We start from the raw sequence: 16,542 nt of genomic DNA, 5'->3' as shown, positions 1-16,542 counted from the left end.
GGAGCCACTTTTATAAGCAAGTGCAGCTAACATGGAGAGTTGGGAGCGATACCCTCATTATGATAGCCAAATGCCTCGTCATGTAATTAGTGACTTACGGACGGGTTAATTAGTTGTTCACAAGTGGAGTCCTAATTCCGAACTTTATTAACATTTATACAAGTTGAAAATTTATACCCAGAACTTTAATGTGGAAGTTCTGGTATATAACACTAACAGCCACACCATATCAAATTGGTGCTAAACACCAACACCAATATGAGTTAATTGATAGGTTACCGGTTTCAAAAACATTTTTTCACAACTGTCTATTGTCCACACTCAATACCATGGCACAAACGAAAACCTCACCGAAACAAGATCTACACCAAAATACAACTTCCTCAAAGTTCACCTGAACACAGACGACTCGTACAGAAAATAATTTTTCTTTATTTTTGTGATGGCACCATATCTGTGATGGCAGTCTGTATTCACTGTAATTGCACCGAGACTTTAACACAACGGAGTTATTTGCATGGGTCAAAGATTTCCAAGCATAATTCTAAAGGAGAAATAAAAAACATGCATTTCTCATGAGATTTGATGGCAATCTGATGAGAATAGCAGATGTCAGAATAGAAAAATGACGTTTTGGCAAGGCAATGGGGCACATAATAAAATTTAAATAAAATGCATATTTTCCATTTATATTTCAAATCTGGACTCACCATTATTTCATCCTTATTGAAACACAGCAGCGGGGGAGGAATAGAAGAGCAAGCAAGCTGAATATAAACACTGACTGACACTTAAAGGCAACATAAAAATGAGAACAAGCAGCAAAGAAATTGGCAACATAACCATCGCTGATCAACAACACAGCATTTCAGAATCACAAGCAGCGACCAGCGGAACATCGACGCAATGTAAAATGCAACTTCAAGTCCAACTCCACTCCCACCTTCAAAACCCGAAAACCCCAACCTCCCCCTCACAACTCTGTCCCATATTTGCTATCAACCCCCACCCCTCCAAACCCAAGTCCTCACCCGCCCCCACACAACACGAAGGCATCAATCCCATCCCCAATTCAAGCCTTAAACACCCTTCCCCCTTTTCCACACAACTCCTCAACCCCTTCCCCCCACCCCCCTCTCCCTTTCCCTCTCCCCACCAAAAGTCCTAAAACTCCACCTCACCCCCACCACCCCCAATCTCCCCCTCCCAACTCTGTCCATTATTTGCACTCCCCCTTCCCCTCCCAACACTAACAATGTCCTCCATTCTCATCCTCCTTCCACCCATAAAAGTAAACAGGCATTCCCACAAAGAAACAGCAAATTATTTAACACTTCCCACTCCCTTATCATGGTATCACCAACTTCACAGAAACCCTTCTCAATCACCTGATCAACTCTCAATCCCTTGAGATATATGAAAACCCTATGGCATTGCAAATCACAAGTGACAATGGGTAGGCTAATTGTGCGAATAAACGACCAAAAACTAATGATCTTCTTCCTGATGTGTATGTATATATACATATATATATATATATATATACATATATATATATACATATATATATATACATATATATATATACATACGTATATATACGTATATATATATATACGTGTATATATATATATATATATATATATATATATATATATATATATATATATATATATATATATATATATATATATATATATATATATTGCGGTTTTAGAACCCTCACTTTGTAAATAATTCTTGTAAATATTCCATTATTAAAAGGTTAAAGGTCGCACCTTAATTAGTCCATATGCAACACGTAGGCCACCATAGGAACTTTAGTTATTTCATTAGTATGTGTTTTAGATAAGGCCGTGTTCCCAATAGTTGAATCTGCGTTGCATTAATCAAATAAGATAGGCCCCATTCGCTCATTTTCCAATCGCTCTCTCCAAACGGCGCCATTATGCGCCCCTACAGACGGTGCCTTGTCCCTTCCAATTCTATTATGCGCCTTTTGTTAGCAGCGTTCGCTGCCTCACTGAACTTCCGCCAAAGCAACGCCATTAACCATGCGGTCGGCCCGAGGAAAAAGGGGGCGGAATAACAAGAGCAAGGCGTGGCCCTGTCAACTCGCCGTCAAGGGCGGAGCCGATAAGCCCTTAACAGCCAACCAGGGCTGAGGTGAGCTCGCTGGCAGGCGTGGTTTCCAAGCGCGCGCATCGATCTTTAAGCGCGTTATATAAGCGCCAGCGCGAGCCTTTTCACGGAGTCGACTCGGGTTGGAGACAGACTGCTTGTGGGAGGTCTGCTGGGAGGAGCGGCTGCTGAAAGACGAAGCCGCGCAAAGCCCCTGTACAAACTTGCGAGAGAGAGAGAGCGTTGCTCGATAAACGTATTACGTATGCAGCATCCCAGCCCCTCGCTATATGTAAGGTCCGCTCGCGGTCGGCGACACGCGAAGCTGCCTGCCGTTCTTCGCCCGCGGAACCGGAGCCTGGACGGAGTCGACCTACCTGGAACCATCTACCTGGACCTTCCCCCCCCCCGACCAGCTACCATCCCGTGTGTGTGTATGTTCGTCTGGGGTCGATAAGTTAAGACTGTATAGGTAAGCCTGCCTTGTGTCCTTCTTCTTCTTCTTCTTCTCCTTGTATATTCCTTTAGTTTCCTCTTCTTCTTGATTGTAAATAAATTCACTTTGTTATTTCTTGGTTTTTCCCTAATCCGATCGCCTCCGTCCTTTCTTTCCATTGAGTACCTGTGGCACGATTTCGGAAACCGCTCACAATCGGGTTTAGTCTCTGTTAATGGCTCGGATCGCGGATTGCTAACCGCTCGGCAATATTCCATCAGCATCCGTGGTTCGAGCGGGAGTTATTTCCCTGCTCGCGGTCGGTGTTGGTAATTAGGTATTTGGGACCCAAATTGACCAATCACCCGACCCAAGACCGACCGGGAGGAGCGTTGTAGCTTCCAGGACTCGGGACGGCCAGCTTAAAAGACAAGGGGATTAAACCCCCCTTGATAAGGGCAGAGCCGACCCACGAATACGTAACAATAAATATATATATATATATATATATATAATATATATATATATATATATATATATATATAATATATATATATATACAGTCAAGTGAAAAAGTAAGGACACCCCATGTAACGTTTTGACTTTTTCAATATATTTCAACATACAGCTATTTGATCTTCATTTCAACAATATTGATAGATAAAGGTGATATAATATAACAAATATCATGAAACATTCACATTTTGTAGTCCATTGTATAATTTAAATAAACATAAATGCAAATTTCACATGTGGAAAAAGTAAGTAAACCCTTGGCCCCCGAATAGGTGGTATTGCCCCCTTTGGCAGAAACAACCTCAAGTAGGTGTTTCTTATAACTGTCTACCAGTCTCTGACATCGACTGGGAGAAATTTTTGCCCACTCCCACACGCAGAATTCTTTCAGCTGTGCGATGTTTGAGGGGTTTCTTGCATGCACAGCTCGTTTCAAATCCCCTCAACATCTCGATGGGATTTAGATCCGAGCTTTGACTTGGCCATTCCAGAACCCTCCATTTCTTTCTTTTCAGCCATTCCTTGGTGGATTTACTGGTATGTTTAGGGTCATTGTCATGTTGCAAGGTCCACCTTCGGTTGAGCTTCAACTTTCCGACAGATGGCCTCACATTATCCTCAAGCACCCTCTGGTACAATGAAGAATTCATAGTAGATTCCATGATGGTGAGCTGCCCAGGCCCTGATGCAGCAAAGCTGCCCCAAACCATAATATTTCCACCACCATGCTTTACAGTTGGTATCAGGTTCTTGTTGTCAAATGCTGTTTTTGGTTTTCGCCAACCATGTCTTCTGGTACTGTGGCCAAATAGCTCTACCTTTGACTCAACTTTCCAGAGCACAATGTTCCAGAAGTGCTGGTCTTTGCCTCGGTGTTCATTGGCAAACTTTAGTCTTGCCCTGATGTTCTTTTTGGACAGCAAAGGTTTCCTCCTGGCACACCTCCCATGTAGATCAAATTTGTGCAGGCCCTTTCTAATGTTAGACTCGTGCACTTTGACATCACCAGTGGCAAGACCTACCTGTAGGTTCCATGATGACATTCTGGGGGTCTTGGAGACTTCTTCCAGCATCTTGCGGTCTGCTCTTGGGCTGAACTTGCTGGGGCGGCCTGGCCTGAACAAGTTGGCAGTTGTTTGGAATCTTCTCCACTTGTAGATGATCTTCCGGACAGTCGAATGATCGATTTCAAATTGTTTGGAGATGTTTTTAAATCCCTTCCCAGACTTGTAGGCACCTATAACCTTCTTTCTGAAGGCCTCAGAGAGCTCTTTTGATCTAGGCATGGTGACGCCGCACACTTCAACAACAAAGAGCAAACCAAAGTAAATGTCTGCGGTTTAAATAAGACAGGTTCCTCCAAGATCCTCTCCAACGATGTTCTAATCATTTGCACCTGAGCTGGTGCACCTGATTCTAATTTTAGGTATTTGAAGCAGTGATAAATGTAGAGGTGTACTTACTTTTTCCACATGCGAAATTTGCATTTATGTTTATTTAAATTATACAATGGACTACAAAATGTAAATGTTTCATGATATTTGTTATATTATATCACCTTTATCTATCAATATTGTTGAAATGAAGATCAAATAGCTGTATGTTGAAATATGTTGAAAAAGTCAAAACTTTACATGGGGTGTCCTTACTTTGTCACGTGACTGTATATATATACTGTATATATACACACATATATACACACATATATACACGACATGACCAAAAGTATGCGGACACCCCTTCTAATTAGTGGATTCGGCTGTGTCAGCCACACCTATTGCTGACAGGTATATACAATCAAGCACACAGCCATGCAATCTCCATATACAAACATTGGCAGTAGAATGGGCCGTACCGAAGAGCTGAGTGACATTCAAAGTGGCACCGACATAGGATGTTACCTTTGCAAAAATTCAGTTTGTCAAATTTGTGCCCTGCTAGAGCTGCCCTGATCAACTCTAAGTGCTGTTATTGTGAAGTGGAAACGTCTCGGAGCAACAACAGCTCAGCCGCAAAGTGGTAGGCCACACAAGCTCACAGAACGCGACCGCCAAGTGCTGAAGCACGTAAAAATAGTCTGTCCTCAGTTGCAACACTCACTACCGAGTTTCAAACTGCCTCTGGAAGCAACGTCAGCACAACAACTGTTTGTCGGGAGCTTCATGAAATGAGATTCCCTGGCCAAGCAGCCACACAAGCCTAACATCACCATGCGCCATGCCAAGAGTTGGCTGGAGTGGTGTAAAGCTCACTGCCATTCGACTCTGGAGCAGTGGAAATGGGTTCTCTGGAGTGATGAATCACACTTCACCATCTGGCAGGCCGACGGACGAATCTGGGTTTGGCGGATGCCAGGAGAATGCTACAAGCCCAAATGCATAGTGCCAACTGCAAAGTTTGGTGGAGGATGAATAATGGTGTGAGACTGTTTTTCATGGTTCCGGCTAAGCCCCTTAGTTCCAGTGAAGGGAAATCTTAACGCCACAGCATACAATGACATTCTAGAATGTAGACAATTGTGTGCTTCCAACTTTGTGGCAACAGTTTGGGGAAGGCCCTTTCCTGTTTCAGCATGACAATGCTGCAGTGCACAAAGCGAAGTCCATACAGAAATGCCCAGAAGATTCCCAGAAGTCCTCAGACAAAGACATGGGTTTTATGGGACCTGGTCGAGTCGTTCGAGAGAAAATAATCAAATAATAGCAAGGACCTGCATAACCTCTGTGGTAAAAGCTCTGCTTGAGAGAATGCCAGTTATTTGGGCAGTGTATAGATAACAGACCACTGCCTCAATCGCTGCGGTCTATTTCATAGGTCTGTGGTGCATATCAGCTCAAAATCATTTTAACTGTCGTTTTGATCATTTTACACTGAAGGAAAAAGTTATATGGAGGGCATGGTGATTGTGAGTATGACAGCTCCGAAGATGTATTTGGCTTCACTTTGCAGTAAACAGCAACGTGGCAGCCGTATGGTTTTTCAGGTTGAAATTGGGAGTGAAGTGAGGCGAATTGTCCAACCAGTAAGTTGAACGGAAAGTTGCACACAGATGAATTCATGAACCCTTTTATGGTATAGAATCATGATACAAGGAAGCAAACTCAATGCAACTTATGAGTACACAGAAAAGTTCAGCTTGTGAACACTTGAAAAAATAATTGGAGAGTGTTCGCCCTGAAATAAATTCAACACCTTAAAAGCAATCACTTTGCACAAGCCTCAGAATCAGGACATCACACCAACCTGATTTCCAACTGCCTTCTTTCGCTGAGGTTGGGAACTACTACGCTGCTGAGCACTGCAAGAGAGGGGTGAGGGAAAAATCACATTATTTCACAGGCACTCAATCTGGTGCAACAGTACTTAGCCAGCATTAAAGACAAAATGCTTGCAGAAACATTAATGGGATATTATAAATAGGAACATTAACAAACAATGAGAGGGTTCAAAGCTTCAGCACCCAGTACCACCAAATAAAGTCCAAATCCGAGCAAATTACAACATATAATGCAATGAAACCAACCTGACATTTGAAAATAATTGTTTGGTTGAAGAATAAAGCAGAGCATACGATATATTTTAATTAATTAAAGCTACAAGCATCTCATAAATAACTCACTTAGCAAATCCAATGAAATCTTCATGGTTTGTGTTCATATAAGCAAGCTGGATGTCAATAAGAAGAAGCACCTGGGAAGAAAATCATAAGAATTAAAATAAAAGTTGCACAAAACTTTACAGCTTCCAATACTACCAATTTCAAACTTGCTCTGTGGTCATTTCTGGAAGGTGCAGATAATCTGGTTCATAAATCATCCTATTCACCAAATTCCTAATTCCTCAATTGTTTTACTGTTCATTTTTGATGCAACTATACAGTATCGGTTGATATTTTATATCCGCAACTGCTATTACTCCGAGATTTTGTTTTACATGTATATCGGTATTAATTATCCTCACTGGAGGAGAGGGTATTGCATTGGCGTCCGTTTGTTAGTCTGTCTGTCTGCATCCAATATGCTAACGTAGGCCACAATAACCACCTGGTGGTAGCCAGTATTACACATTATCGTTTTCACAGAGTACTTCCATAAAATATGTGCAATTACAATGTGAGGACGTCTACATAAATTACGTACTATACAACCAGACAAACGCCAACCAAAACAAGTCCTGGTGAGGGTCTACAATCTGAATGCTCTCTCTAGTTACAACTGCCACCAAAGGGGGATGGATGCTATGTTTTCAACCATGTCTGTTTGTGTGTCTCTCTGTGAACAGGATATCTCAAAAAGTTGTGGACAAATTTGGACAAAATTTGGTGGAGAGGTTGGGTGTGTGACGAGGATGAAATTATTCGATTTGGTGAAAATCCAGATCCGGGTACGAAAATTTCAGTGATTGTTCATCATTGAGAGATAAGGCCAAAAACAATATATAGCACGATATCTCAAAGGTTGTGGACGGATTCGGACGAAACTTTGTGGACAGATAGGGCAGTCAAATGGAGGAATTGACTCAATTTGGTGAAGATCTGAATCCGGATCCAGGCAAGATAATTTTTAAAGTGATTGTTCATCATTGAGTGATATCCAGGCTAAAACCGATATATAGCAAGATATCTCAAAAGGTTATGGACCGATTTGACCATAACGTGGTGAACAGGTTGGGTGTGTGACATGGGCAAATCAATTCGATTTGGATGAACATCCGAATCCGGATCCAGTTATGATGATTTTTTACGTTTTTTCGCCCCCCCCCCCCCCCCCCAAGTAATTCTTCACCATTGAGGAAGGGACCAAAAACGATATTATATATATATATATATATATATATCCCCCGCTCTAGCGGGGAAAATGGCCTTAAAACGATCATTCATTCATATATACAGTATGTGTGTATATATATATATATATATATATATATATATATATATATATATATATATATATATATATATAGTTGCGGTTTTAGAACCATCACTTGTAAATAATTACTTGTAAATATCCCATTATTAAAAGGTTAAAGGTTGCACCCCAGGTTAGTCCACAAGCAACACGTAAGCCACCATAGGACTTTAGTTATTTTATTTAATTAAAGAGCTTCAACTTTCCGACAGATGGCCTCACATTATCCTCAAGCACCCTCTGGGACAATGAAGAATTCATAGTGGATTTTATGATGGTGAGCTGCCCAGGCCCTGGTGCAGCAAAGCTGCCCCAAACCATAATATTTCCACCACCTTGCTTTACAGTTGGTATCAGGTTCTTGTGGTCAAATGCTGTCTTTGGTTTTTCACCACACATGTCTTCTGGTACTGTGGCCAAATAGCTCTACCTTTGACTCATCTGTCCAGAGCACATTGTTCCAGAGCTCCAGAGTTCCAGAGTTACAGAGCACTTATCTGTCTCCCTCTTCCAAATCCTGGTGGCGTCTGGTCAAATCTGTTTCTGGTGTTTGTTCCCCCTCCATCCCCTCCCTCACCTCAAACGGCTTAACGGCTGACTCCGCACGTGAAAAAGCTGAATGCCTCAACTCTGTGTTTGCCTCTAAATCTTGTGTCCCAAACCCATCCCTCTCTGTACCCACCGTACCCAGTCGTACCCAGCTGCTCCTGGACTCTGTGTCCTTTCCTCCTGACAAGGTGGAAAAGTTTCTGTCAACCCTCGACTCTGATTCTGCAACTGGTCCTGACGGCATCAGCCCACGGGGCCTAAAATCATGTGCTTCCGCTCTTTCACTCCCTCTTTCTGTTCTCTTCACCCTCTCTTTTGCTCAAGGTCATCTGCCATCTGCTTGGAAATCAGCCAACATCACCGCTTTGCACAAAAAAGGTGCAAAAACAGATCCCAGCAACTACAGACCAATCAGCCTTCTCCCAATTATCAGCAAAGTCATGGAATCCATCATTGCTTCAGATATGAAATCTTTCCTCTTCTCCAATGGCTTGATCTCTGATCATCAATTTGGTTTCAGACCTGGTCACTCTACTCTGGACATGCTGCTTCTGCTTTCTCAACAATGGATGGAGGTCCTCAACACCAAACAGGAAATTAGAGCCGTCTCCCTTGACATTTCACGTGCCTTCGATACGGTCTGGCACCCTGCTCTGCTCACCAAACTCTCCTCCTTTGGTATCCATGGAAATCTCCACGCATGGCTGGCGGACTTCCTCTCTGGTCGTAGTCAACGTGTGGCCCTGAATGGGTTTCTCTCATCTCCTCTACCTGTTCAGGCTGGAGTTCCCCAAGGTAGTGTTCTGGGCCCTGTGCTTTTTCTGGTCTTCATCAATGATCTCTCTGACTCTCTTGAAAATCCTCTCTATCTCTTTGCTGACGACTCTACTCTCTGTCGCTCCATTCCTCATCCCTCAGATAGGCAGTCTGCAGCCTCCTCACTCTCTGCAGACCTGGACAAAATCACAGACTGGGCAAACAAATGGAACATGTCTTTCAATCCTGATAAATCTCACACTCTTACGATGTCTCTCCGAAAAGACCGACTGGAAAACCCTCCCATCCACTTTCTCAACAATCCTCTCCAAGAAGTTCTGTCGCTCAAGCTTTTGGGTCTCACTATCTGCCATGATCTTTCTTGGGAAAACCACATCTCCAAGCTGGCCTCCAAAGCCAGTCGCCGACTGGGCATCCTCCGTCGTGCGAAGTCCTTCCTTGGCACACCTGAGCTCCTCACCACATACAAGGCGTTCATCCGCAGCTCTATGGAATACTGCTCTCCCCTCTGGTCTGGTGCTCCTGCCTCACACCTAGCCCGTCTTCACGCTGTTGAAACCAAAGCGTTCAGAATCATTGGAATCTCCCGCGATGAAGCTAACTCCAAGGGCCTTTCACTAACTCACCGCAGGGTTGGTGGTCTTTCCGTCTTCTACCGACTCCTCTCTGGCCTTGCCCCCCCCCCAGCCCTCTCTGGGCTCTGTCCCCCAAATATTCCTACAGGTCGCACAAGATCTGCCTGCAACCCTCTTATGGTTAAACTGCCAAAATCAAGACTTTCTGCTCACCTTCACTCCTTCATTCCTCTTTTCTCCCACCTCTGGAACAAACTCCCTCACTCTCTTCAATCCCACTCCACCCTCCAGGTCTTTAAAACAGCTGTTCACCACCATCTCTTATCCTCCCCCATCCAAAACCTTGATCTTTTCTACCCCCGCTAATTTCGGTCCCCTTGTGTTTTATACTTCTCCCACCCCCCCCCCCCCCCTTCCCACGCCTCCTGCCCCCAAGCCCTCTCCCTCCCACACTTCTCCCTGCTCTCAAATGTTGTGGTTGTGTGCTTCCCCTTCTCTCCCCATCTTGTCTTCCGCTCCCTCTTTTTGTATATTTTGTTTGTCTGGTTGATTTGTTTGTGAAATAAATGTTAGCTCTTTCACGAGCCTTGATTCAATATACAAAAAAAAAAAAAAAAAAAAAAAAAAAAGTGCTGGTCTTTGCCGAGGTGTTCTTTGGCAAACTTTAGTCTGGCCCTGCTGTTCTTTCTGGACAGCAAATGTTTCCTCCTGGCACATCTCCCATGTAGATCAAATTTGTGCAGCCTCTTTCTAATGGTAGACTCGTGCACTTTGACATCAACAGTGGCAAGAGCTACCTGTAGGTCCCGTGATGACATTCTGAGGTTCTTAGAGACTTCTTTCAGCATCTTGCGGGCTGCTCTCGGGCTGAACTTGCTGGGGCGGGCCTGTCCTGAACAAGTTGGCAGTTGTATTGGAATCTTCTCAACTTGTCGATGATCTTCCGGACAGTCGAATGATTAATTTCAAATTGTTTGGAGATCTTTTTAAATCCCTTCCCAGACTCGTAGGCATCTATAACCTTCTTTCTGAAGGCCTCAGAAGCTCTTTTGATCTAGGCATGGTGACGCCACACACTTCAACAACAAAGAGCAAACCCAACTAAATGTCTGAGGTTTAAATAAGACAGGTTCCTCCAAGATCCTCTCTAACGATGTTATAATCATTTGCACCTGAGCTGGTGCACCTGATTCTAATTTTAGGTATTTGAAGTAGTGATAAATGTAGGGGTGTACTTACTTTTTCCACATGCGAAATTTGCATTTATGTTTATTAAAATTGTACAATGGACTACAAAATGTAAATGTTTCATGATATTTGTTATATTCTGTCACCTTTATCTATCAATATTGTTGAAATGAAGATCAAATAGCTGTATGTTGAAATATGTTGAAAAAGTCAAAACTTTACTTGGGGTGTACTTACTTTTTCACGTGACTGTATAATATTTAATACTATTAAGAATCCATGCTCCACAAGGCTGCCCTTGTTCCGATGTTTATAAAGATCGTATGAGCCAAATATGAGGTCAATTGGAACTTATTTAGAGGTTGCTCAAAAAATAACATTTTTAATTTTTCCTGGTTTTTTCAGATGGCAGAAACTCGCAGCCCTTCCACAGTTTGGTTGCTGGGCAAGTCTGAAAAGGAAATAATATGTGGGGGACGACCAACCAAAGGACACACATTGCAGAAAATGGTGTACCATCACATACAAGAACACCATACAGTTCGTGAAAGTGCCAAACTTAGTGTGAAAGCTGTGTGTGCATTATTATTATTTTTTTTTATTTATTTTTTTTTTGTATACTGAATCGAGGCTCGTGAAAGAGCTAATAGGGAGAAAGCACGAATTCCAGTGCAGAGAGTAGATTCCTGTGAGCGCCATATTTTGAAGTTGTATGATGCCTACCAACTGGTAAAGAAGAATAGAACCAAGACATTCAAAAACTATAGAGTGAAGGAGCAGATGTTCAAAGATGATCTTCAATCCCTCTTCGATATCTCACCAAATAATGTGCTTGAGAAAATGACGAATGAAGAAGACAAAGCATTCTTTATCATGCAGTGTGAGGATCCCTCAAGTTCACGTATGGGATCTGTGGACAACACTCTGGCAGTGAAGGAGAACAGAAAGCGTATCAGGCTTGAGAATGAAGATAAAAGAAAGAAGAAACATGCTGCTGAGACTCCAACAGCAATGCAATCTGCTCCATCAACATCGGCTGTTGTTGATGATGTTTATGAGTCTGAGATTGAAAGCTCCGATTCGGGGGACAATGAATTCAAACTCCAAAGTCCATCTTCTGCCAAACAGGCGAAAAAGGCTCCCATCAAGGTGATCACTCCAGCAATAGTGACAACTCTGGACAGAGTAAATCTCTCAGATCGGCGTGCTATGTTTGTGGCCAGTGCTTTTGCACAATCTCTTGGTCATACATTTGAAGACAAGTGCAAGCCAACAATAATAAATAATTTGAGTAATTGAAAATAGATAATTATCTATGAATTGATGTATGATGCTAAAAAGTCTATCTTATTATTCATGAGAATTTGTCAACATTTTGAGCAACCTCTAAATATTGTCCAATCAAGCTCAAATTTTCACCACAAACTACTTTCTTCAATAGGAATAGGGGCAGGCTTGTGGAGAAATGAAAATCCAATCTTCAACTTTTTGGACCACCCTAATACATATATATATATGTATATATATATTGTTACAGACGTGGCTTGGATGTTATTCCCCGAGCGGTTTTGGGATGACCACGTCTGCACAAGATTATACTCGATATTATACCCGAACGTTGACTAGTCGCGCGATGCTAGGTCAATGAAGGAACAGACACACGGCTGGGATTAAAATGACGACACCAGGGATACGGTTCTCAAGACCTCCGGAGGAGATTATATTCGTGCGGAAGGTCAGATTACAGGGACGAGAGGGACAGCAAAGGAAGATAGGCACTTAGACACAACCTTATATTAACCCCAACAGACGACAGGTAAACGGGACAAGGCTGACTCACACGGGGGTTGATGGCAGGAAAGCGGTTGTCGATGGCTCCAGGTGCACCTGGGCTCAGGGCAGGATCGACCCGGTCCGGTCCAGAGATGCGGAAGGTTGCACAGCGCTCGAGGTGGCGTCTTTTCGTCTCAAGCTGGGGGCGCATCTGACGTCACGTCCGGCGAGTGGCTGCGTATATCCGGCGGGGAGTGACACGCCCTCGGCTCGTTAGCTCCGCCTCGTGGAATCGGCACGTTGCTTCTCATTGGGTGCGTGCTGGGGGTTTACCAGGCTCCGCCCTTGACGAGGATCTGACAGCCAGCCCCTTTGTGGTAACCCCGTGGAGCGCATGGTCTGGAGCGCATTGTCAATGGCGGCTAACCGAGCCGGTGTCAGGACGCACACTCCCCCCCGCGCAGCGCCGTGCCCCTCTGTTGTTGTTGTTGTTGTTTGGAGAAGAAGATGGGAGGAGGTATGGGAAAGGTCCTAAACTCACTACTGGTGCCATATAATCACATTCTGGTGCAACGAAGAGTCATAATTAATGGAAACGAGGCCTTAACTGACATAGACTAAGAATAACTAGCAAGATGTCCGAAAGTTGTCTACGTGTGATGCGGTGGACCTGGGCACGACATTTAATGGGGGAAAAAGGGGAAGGTCGGCTCTACTGATTGTTGTTTACAGACAATGGGACTAGGGAAAGGGGGATTGGGGATAGTTGGGGAGTATTGGGGAAAATAGGGGAATATTTACAAGCGGATATGGAGGCCAAATTCCATATTCGCAACATTGCACCCTTCTCTACCCTCGGGGCGTCCCGACCCGATAAATTTTTACCTACTTTAGTGTGGCACGCAATGTAGTTCCCTCTACTATTAACTCTACCCTGAGTGCGACAGTTTTACAGATATTCACGAATGAGTAAATATGTCCCCCTGCGACGTTGCACCCTTCTCCTCACAGAAACACACCCACAGGATAACCGAATCCGGAAAGAATTCTCAAACTAAACATACAGCCGGTAGGGAGCATTATTTACACAAGACTACGCTGATATTTACACTACGATCCAGGACCTGTTTTTGGAGGAACACATGCAGATGTTATGCATAGAGAGAGCACGCTTGCCAGCATCGATACACCAACCCACGAGTGCTCTGTGGCCGACGGCCTTTAATAACGTGCAGAGCACCCCTTCCAAGCATCAAGCACCACCCCATCACACAGTGAGCACCATCCGGTGCACCAATAAAGTGTTTATAAATCATTGTGTGGTGTCGCAGCCGGCCGATGTTCTGCCGCTGGTCTTGCCTTCGTGTGGTGCACTTGGCCTTCTTACTTCTTTTCAAAAATAAAGAAAGGCGCCAACCGCGTCCATTTCTGTATTTTGGCCTTCAGTGGTGTCAACTATAAGTGGTTCACCTGTTTGGCATAGGTGCCACGTTGACCCATAGGTCCTTCCACGGGTGGTGCTTGGCCGCAAAAGAACTGCGGTCCATTGTGGGTGGCCACAAACATTGCGGTCCGTATGGTGTATCGATCCAAGCAGCAAGCAGCGAAAGTGCAGGCCCACAACTGCGTAGCCAGCACCGCTCTCTCCTCTCTCTCTACCCCAAAGCCAGATCCTCGGAGGTGGGAGACAAAAGAAGAAGACAAGTGAGTAAGGTGGTAAGGGCGCAAAAGTGCACGCAATACAAGATGATGCACACTGGGGGCACATGGGAACCAGGTGAGACAGGTACGTTCCTATCGTACGCCCCCCCCCCCCCCCCACCAGGTAACCTACATGGCCCCTCCCTTACCCCTTACTGCATCCACAAAACACAACACTACCCATAAACATCTACTTTACAAATCAACAAACATCCCTACTGTCTTCCCCGTTCCTCCCATAAACCAAATTCGTCTTCTCTCCCTCCTAACCAATCAAATTTGCCATTTTCAACTTTCATCATAATTTGCCATCTCCAACTCAACATCATAATTTGCCATTACCAATTCATCATCAGTCCCTCCTAGGGAGGGAGAGATGGAATCACCCCAATGTCTCATCCACGTCGTGATGCGTCTCACAATCCACACAGCAATTTCATTTCCTGCAACAAAACAAAGAAAACACAGGTGTGGAGTCATCATCATCACCACAGGTAAGTGGCTGCGTATGGTGCGACAGGTTCATCAATCCTAACTATTTCCTAAGTGACTTTAACAACTTTACACTACCCGGGGTCTTTCTCCGGCCAAACCATTGGCCCTCTTACACTATGGGTTCTAAAAACCAATTCCCATTGGCCAGACTGTGGTGCTCTTCAATTTGGGGTCTCACTCCCCCGATTCATCTCCCGGTGCCCTCGCACAATTTCTGGGCTGTGGCGTGTACCTCTCCCAGTGGGTCTACCCACCTGCACACCTCCACCACTGCAGTTGCCTCCGAGCTTACCTGCTCCTCACCCTAACCTAACTACCTGGGGAAGGCCCTCTGGCTCTCTCCCCACTCGGTGCCCTCTCTGGCACTGGGCTACCCGGGTCCGTCCTCCGGATCCTCGGGCCCCATCCACAACTCTACCGGCTCCCAGAGCCCACCTGCGGCCTCACCTGGCCGACATCCTCACAGTGGTGGAGTGCCCAACCAACTACACACACTAACAGGCTACACGCCCCGCCATTTCCACAACACTAATGCACCCATTCACAACACCATTCTGCAACCGCACCACAAATGCCAATATCCAACCACAACTTACCTATACCCTCTACCTAACACTTACACTACCCGCCCCGGGTATTCGTGAAAGGGGTCCACTCTTCCCCCATCCACACCTTCGCACCATGCACACCACTCCGTACCACTTACTCCAACTCTCTCCACACACCTGTACTTGCACACCTGTGCTCTCACACCTGGTGCCACCTGCACCCTTCTCTCCCCAAGCGCATTCGCGCTGATCCACAACACTCACTACTCATACACGGCTCCACACACCTGTCCAGTTGCACACCTGTGCAATCACACCTGTTCAATTCTCACACACACGGCATCATCTCAGCTAACTACTCCCTTCTGAAACTTGCGCTTCCCAGTCGTCCCTTTAAACTATTGCGCTCCCTCGTCATTATCATCCACACTAATCTACCTGCGTCCCCACTACAGGTATCAGTCACTACCTAACCTTATCGTCACCTAATGTCATCTTCGCGAGATCCCTATCAATATAACCTAACCCACCCGGGCTAGTTTTCACTGCCATACACCCCATAAGCTATTGCTCCTTTGCCCCCTCATGGGAAGGGTGGCAGGGATGCCATCCCACCACATCGGGGGTCTCTCACTACCAATTTTGCACATCAAATTTCAATAAATCAAAAATTTGCCAATCACTACCCATCATCTACCAATCACTACTGCCAATCCCTTGCCAATCATCAAATTTTGTTTTTCTCTAATTTTGGGTCCAAAACACTAACCTCATCACCCAGTCGACTCACTAATACCTCTCGGTGCGCCAATCCCTGTCCAAAGCCCGGCTTCGTAAAGCCAAGCAATGGATGCTGGTTGTTTTGTGCCAGCGGCTGGATGCGTCCGGCACTCGGTGCAGGGACGGGGGCTTACCCGGGCCGAGATCCCACGCATCACCTCGGCGTGGAGCCATCC

General features: G+C 44.8%; 1 protein-coding gene across 9 annotated transcripts in view; it reads right to left on the bottom strand.

Annotated features, from left to right (window-relative positions):
* LOC137432678 (dynamin-1) overlaps positions 1-16,542 on the bottom strand; it is a 240,133-nt gene that overhangs the window by 108,401 nt on the left and 115,190 nt on the right. For all 9 annotated transcript variants that reach the window (XM_068124772.2, XM_068124769.2, XM_068124771.2 and 6 more), the window contains exons 12-13: positions 6,693-6,763; positions 6,317-6,371 (exon numbers count right to left, since the gene is read on the bottom strand). In XM_068124772.2, the coding sequence (XP_067980873.2) occupies positions 6,317-6,371; positions 6,693-6,763 (126 nt within the window). The remainder of the gene's footprint in view (positions 1-6,316; positions 6,372-6,692; positions 6,764-16,542) is intronic.

This window comes from Myxine glutinosa, chromosome 8, assembly GCF_964187855.1.
Source record: "Myxine glutinosa chromosome 8, kmMyxGlut1.1, whole genome shotgun sequence".
Classification (NCBI taxonomy): domain Eukaryota; kingdom Metazoa; phylum Chordata; class Myxini; order Myxiniformes; family Myxinidae; genus Myxine; species Myxine glutinosa.
This window is presented reverse-complemented; position numbering and strand designations above follow the sequence as displayed.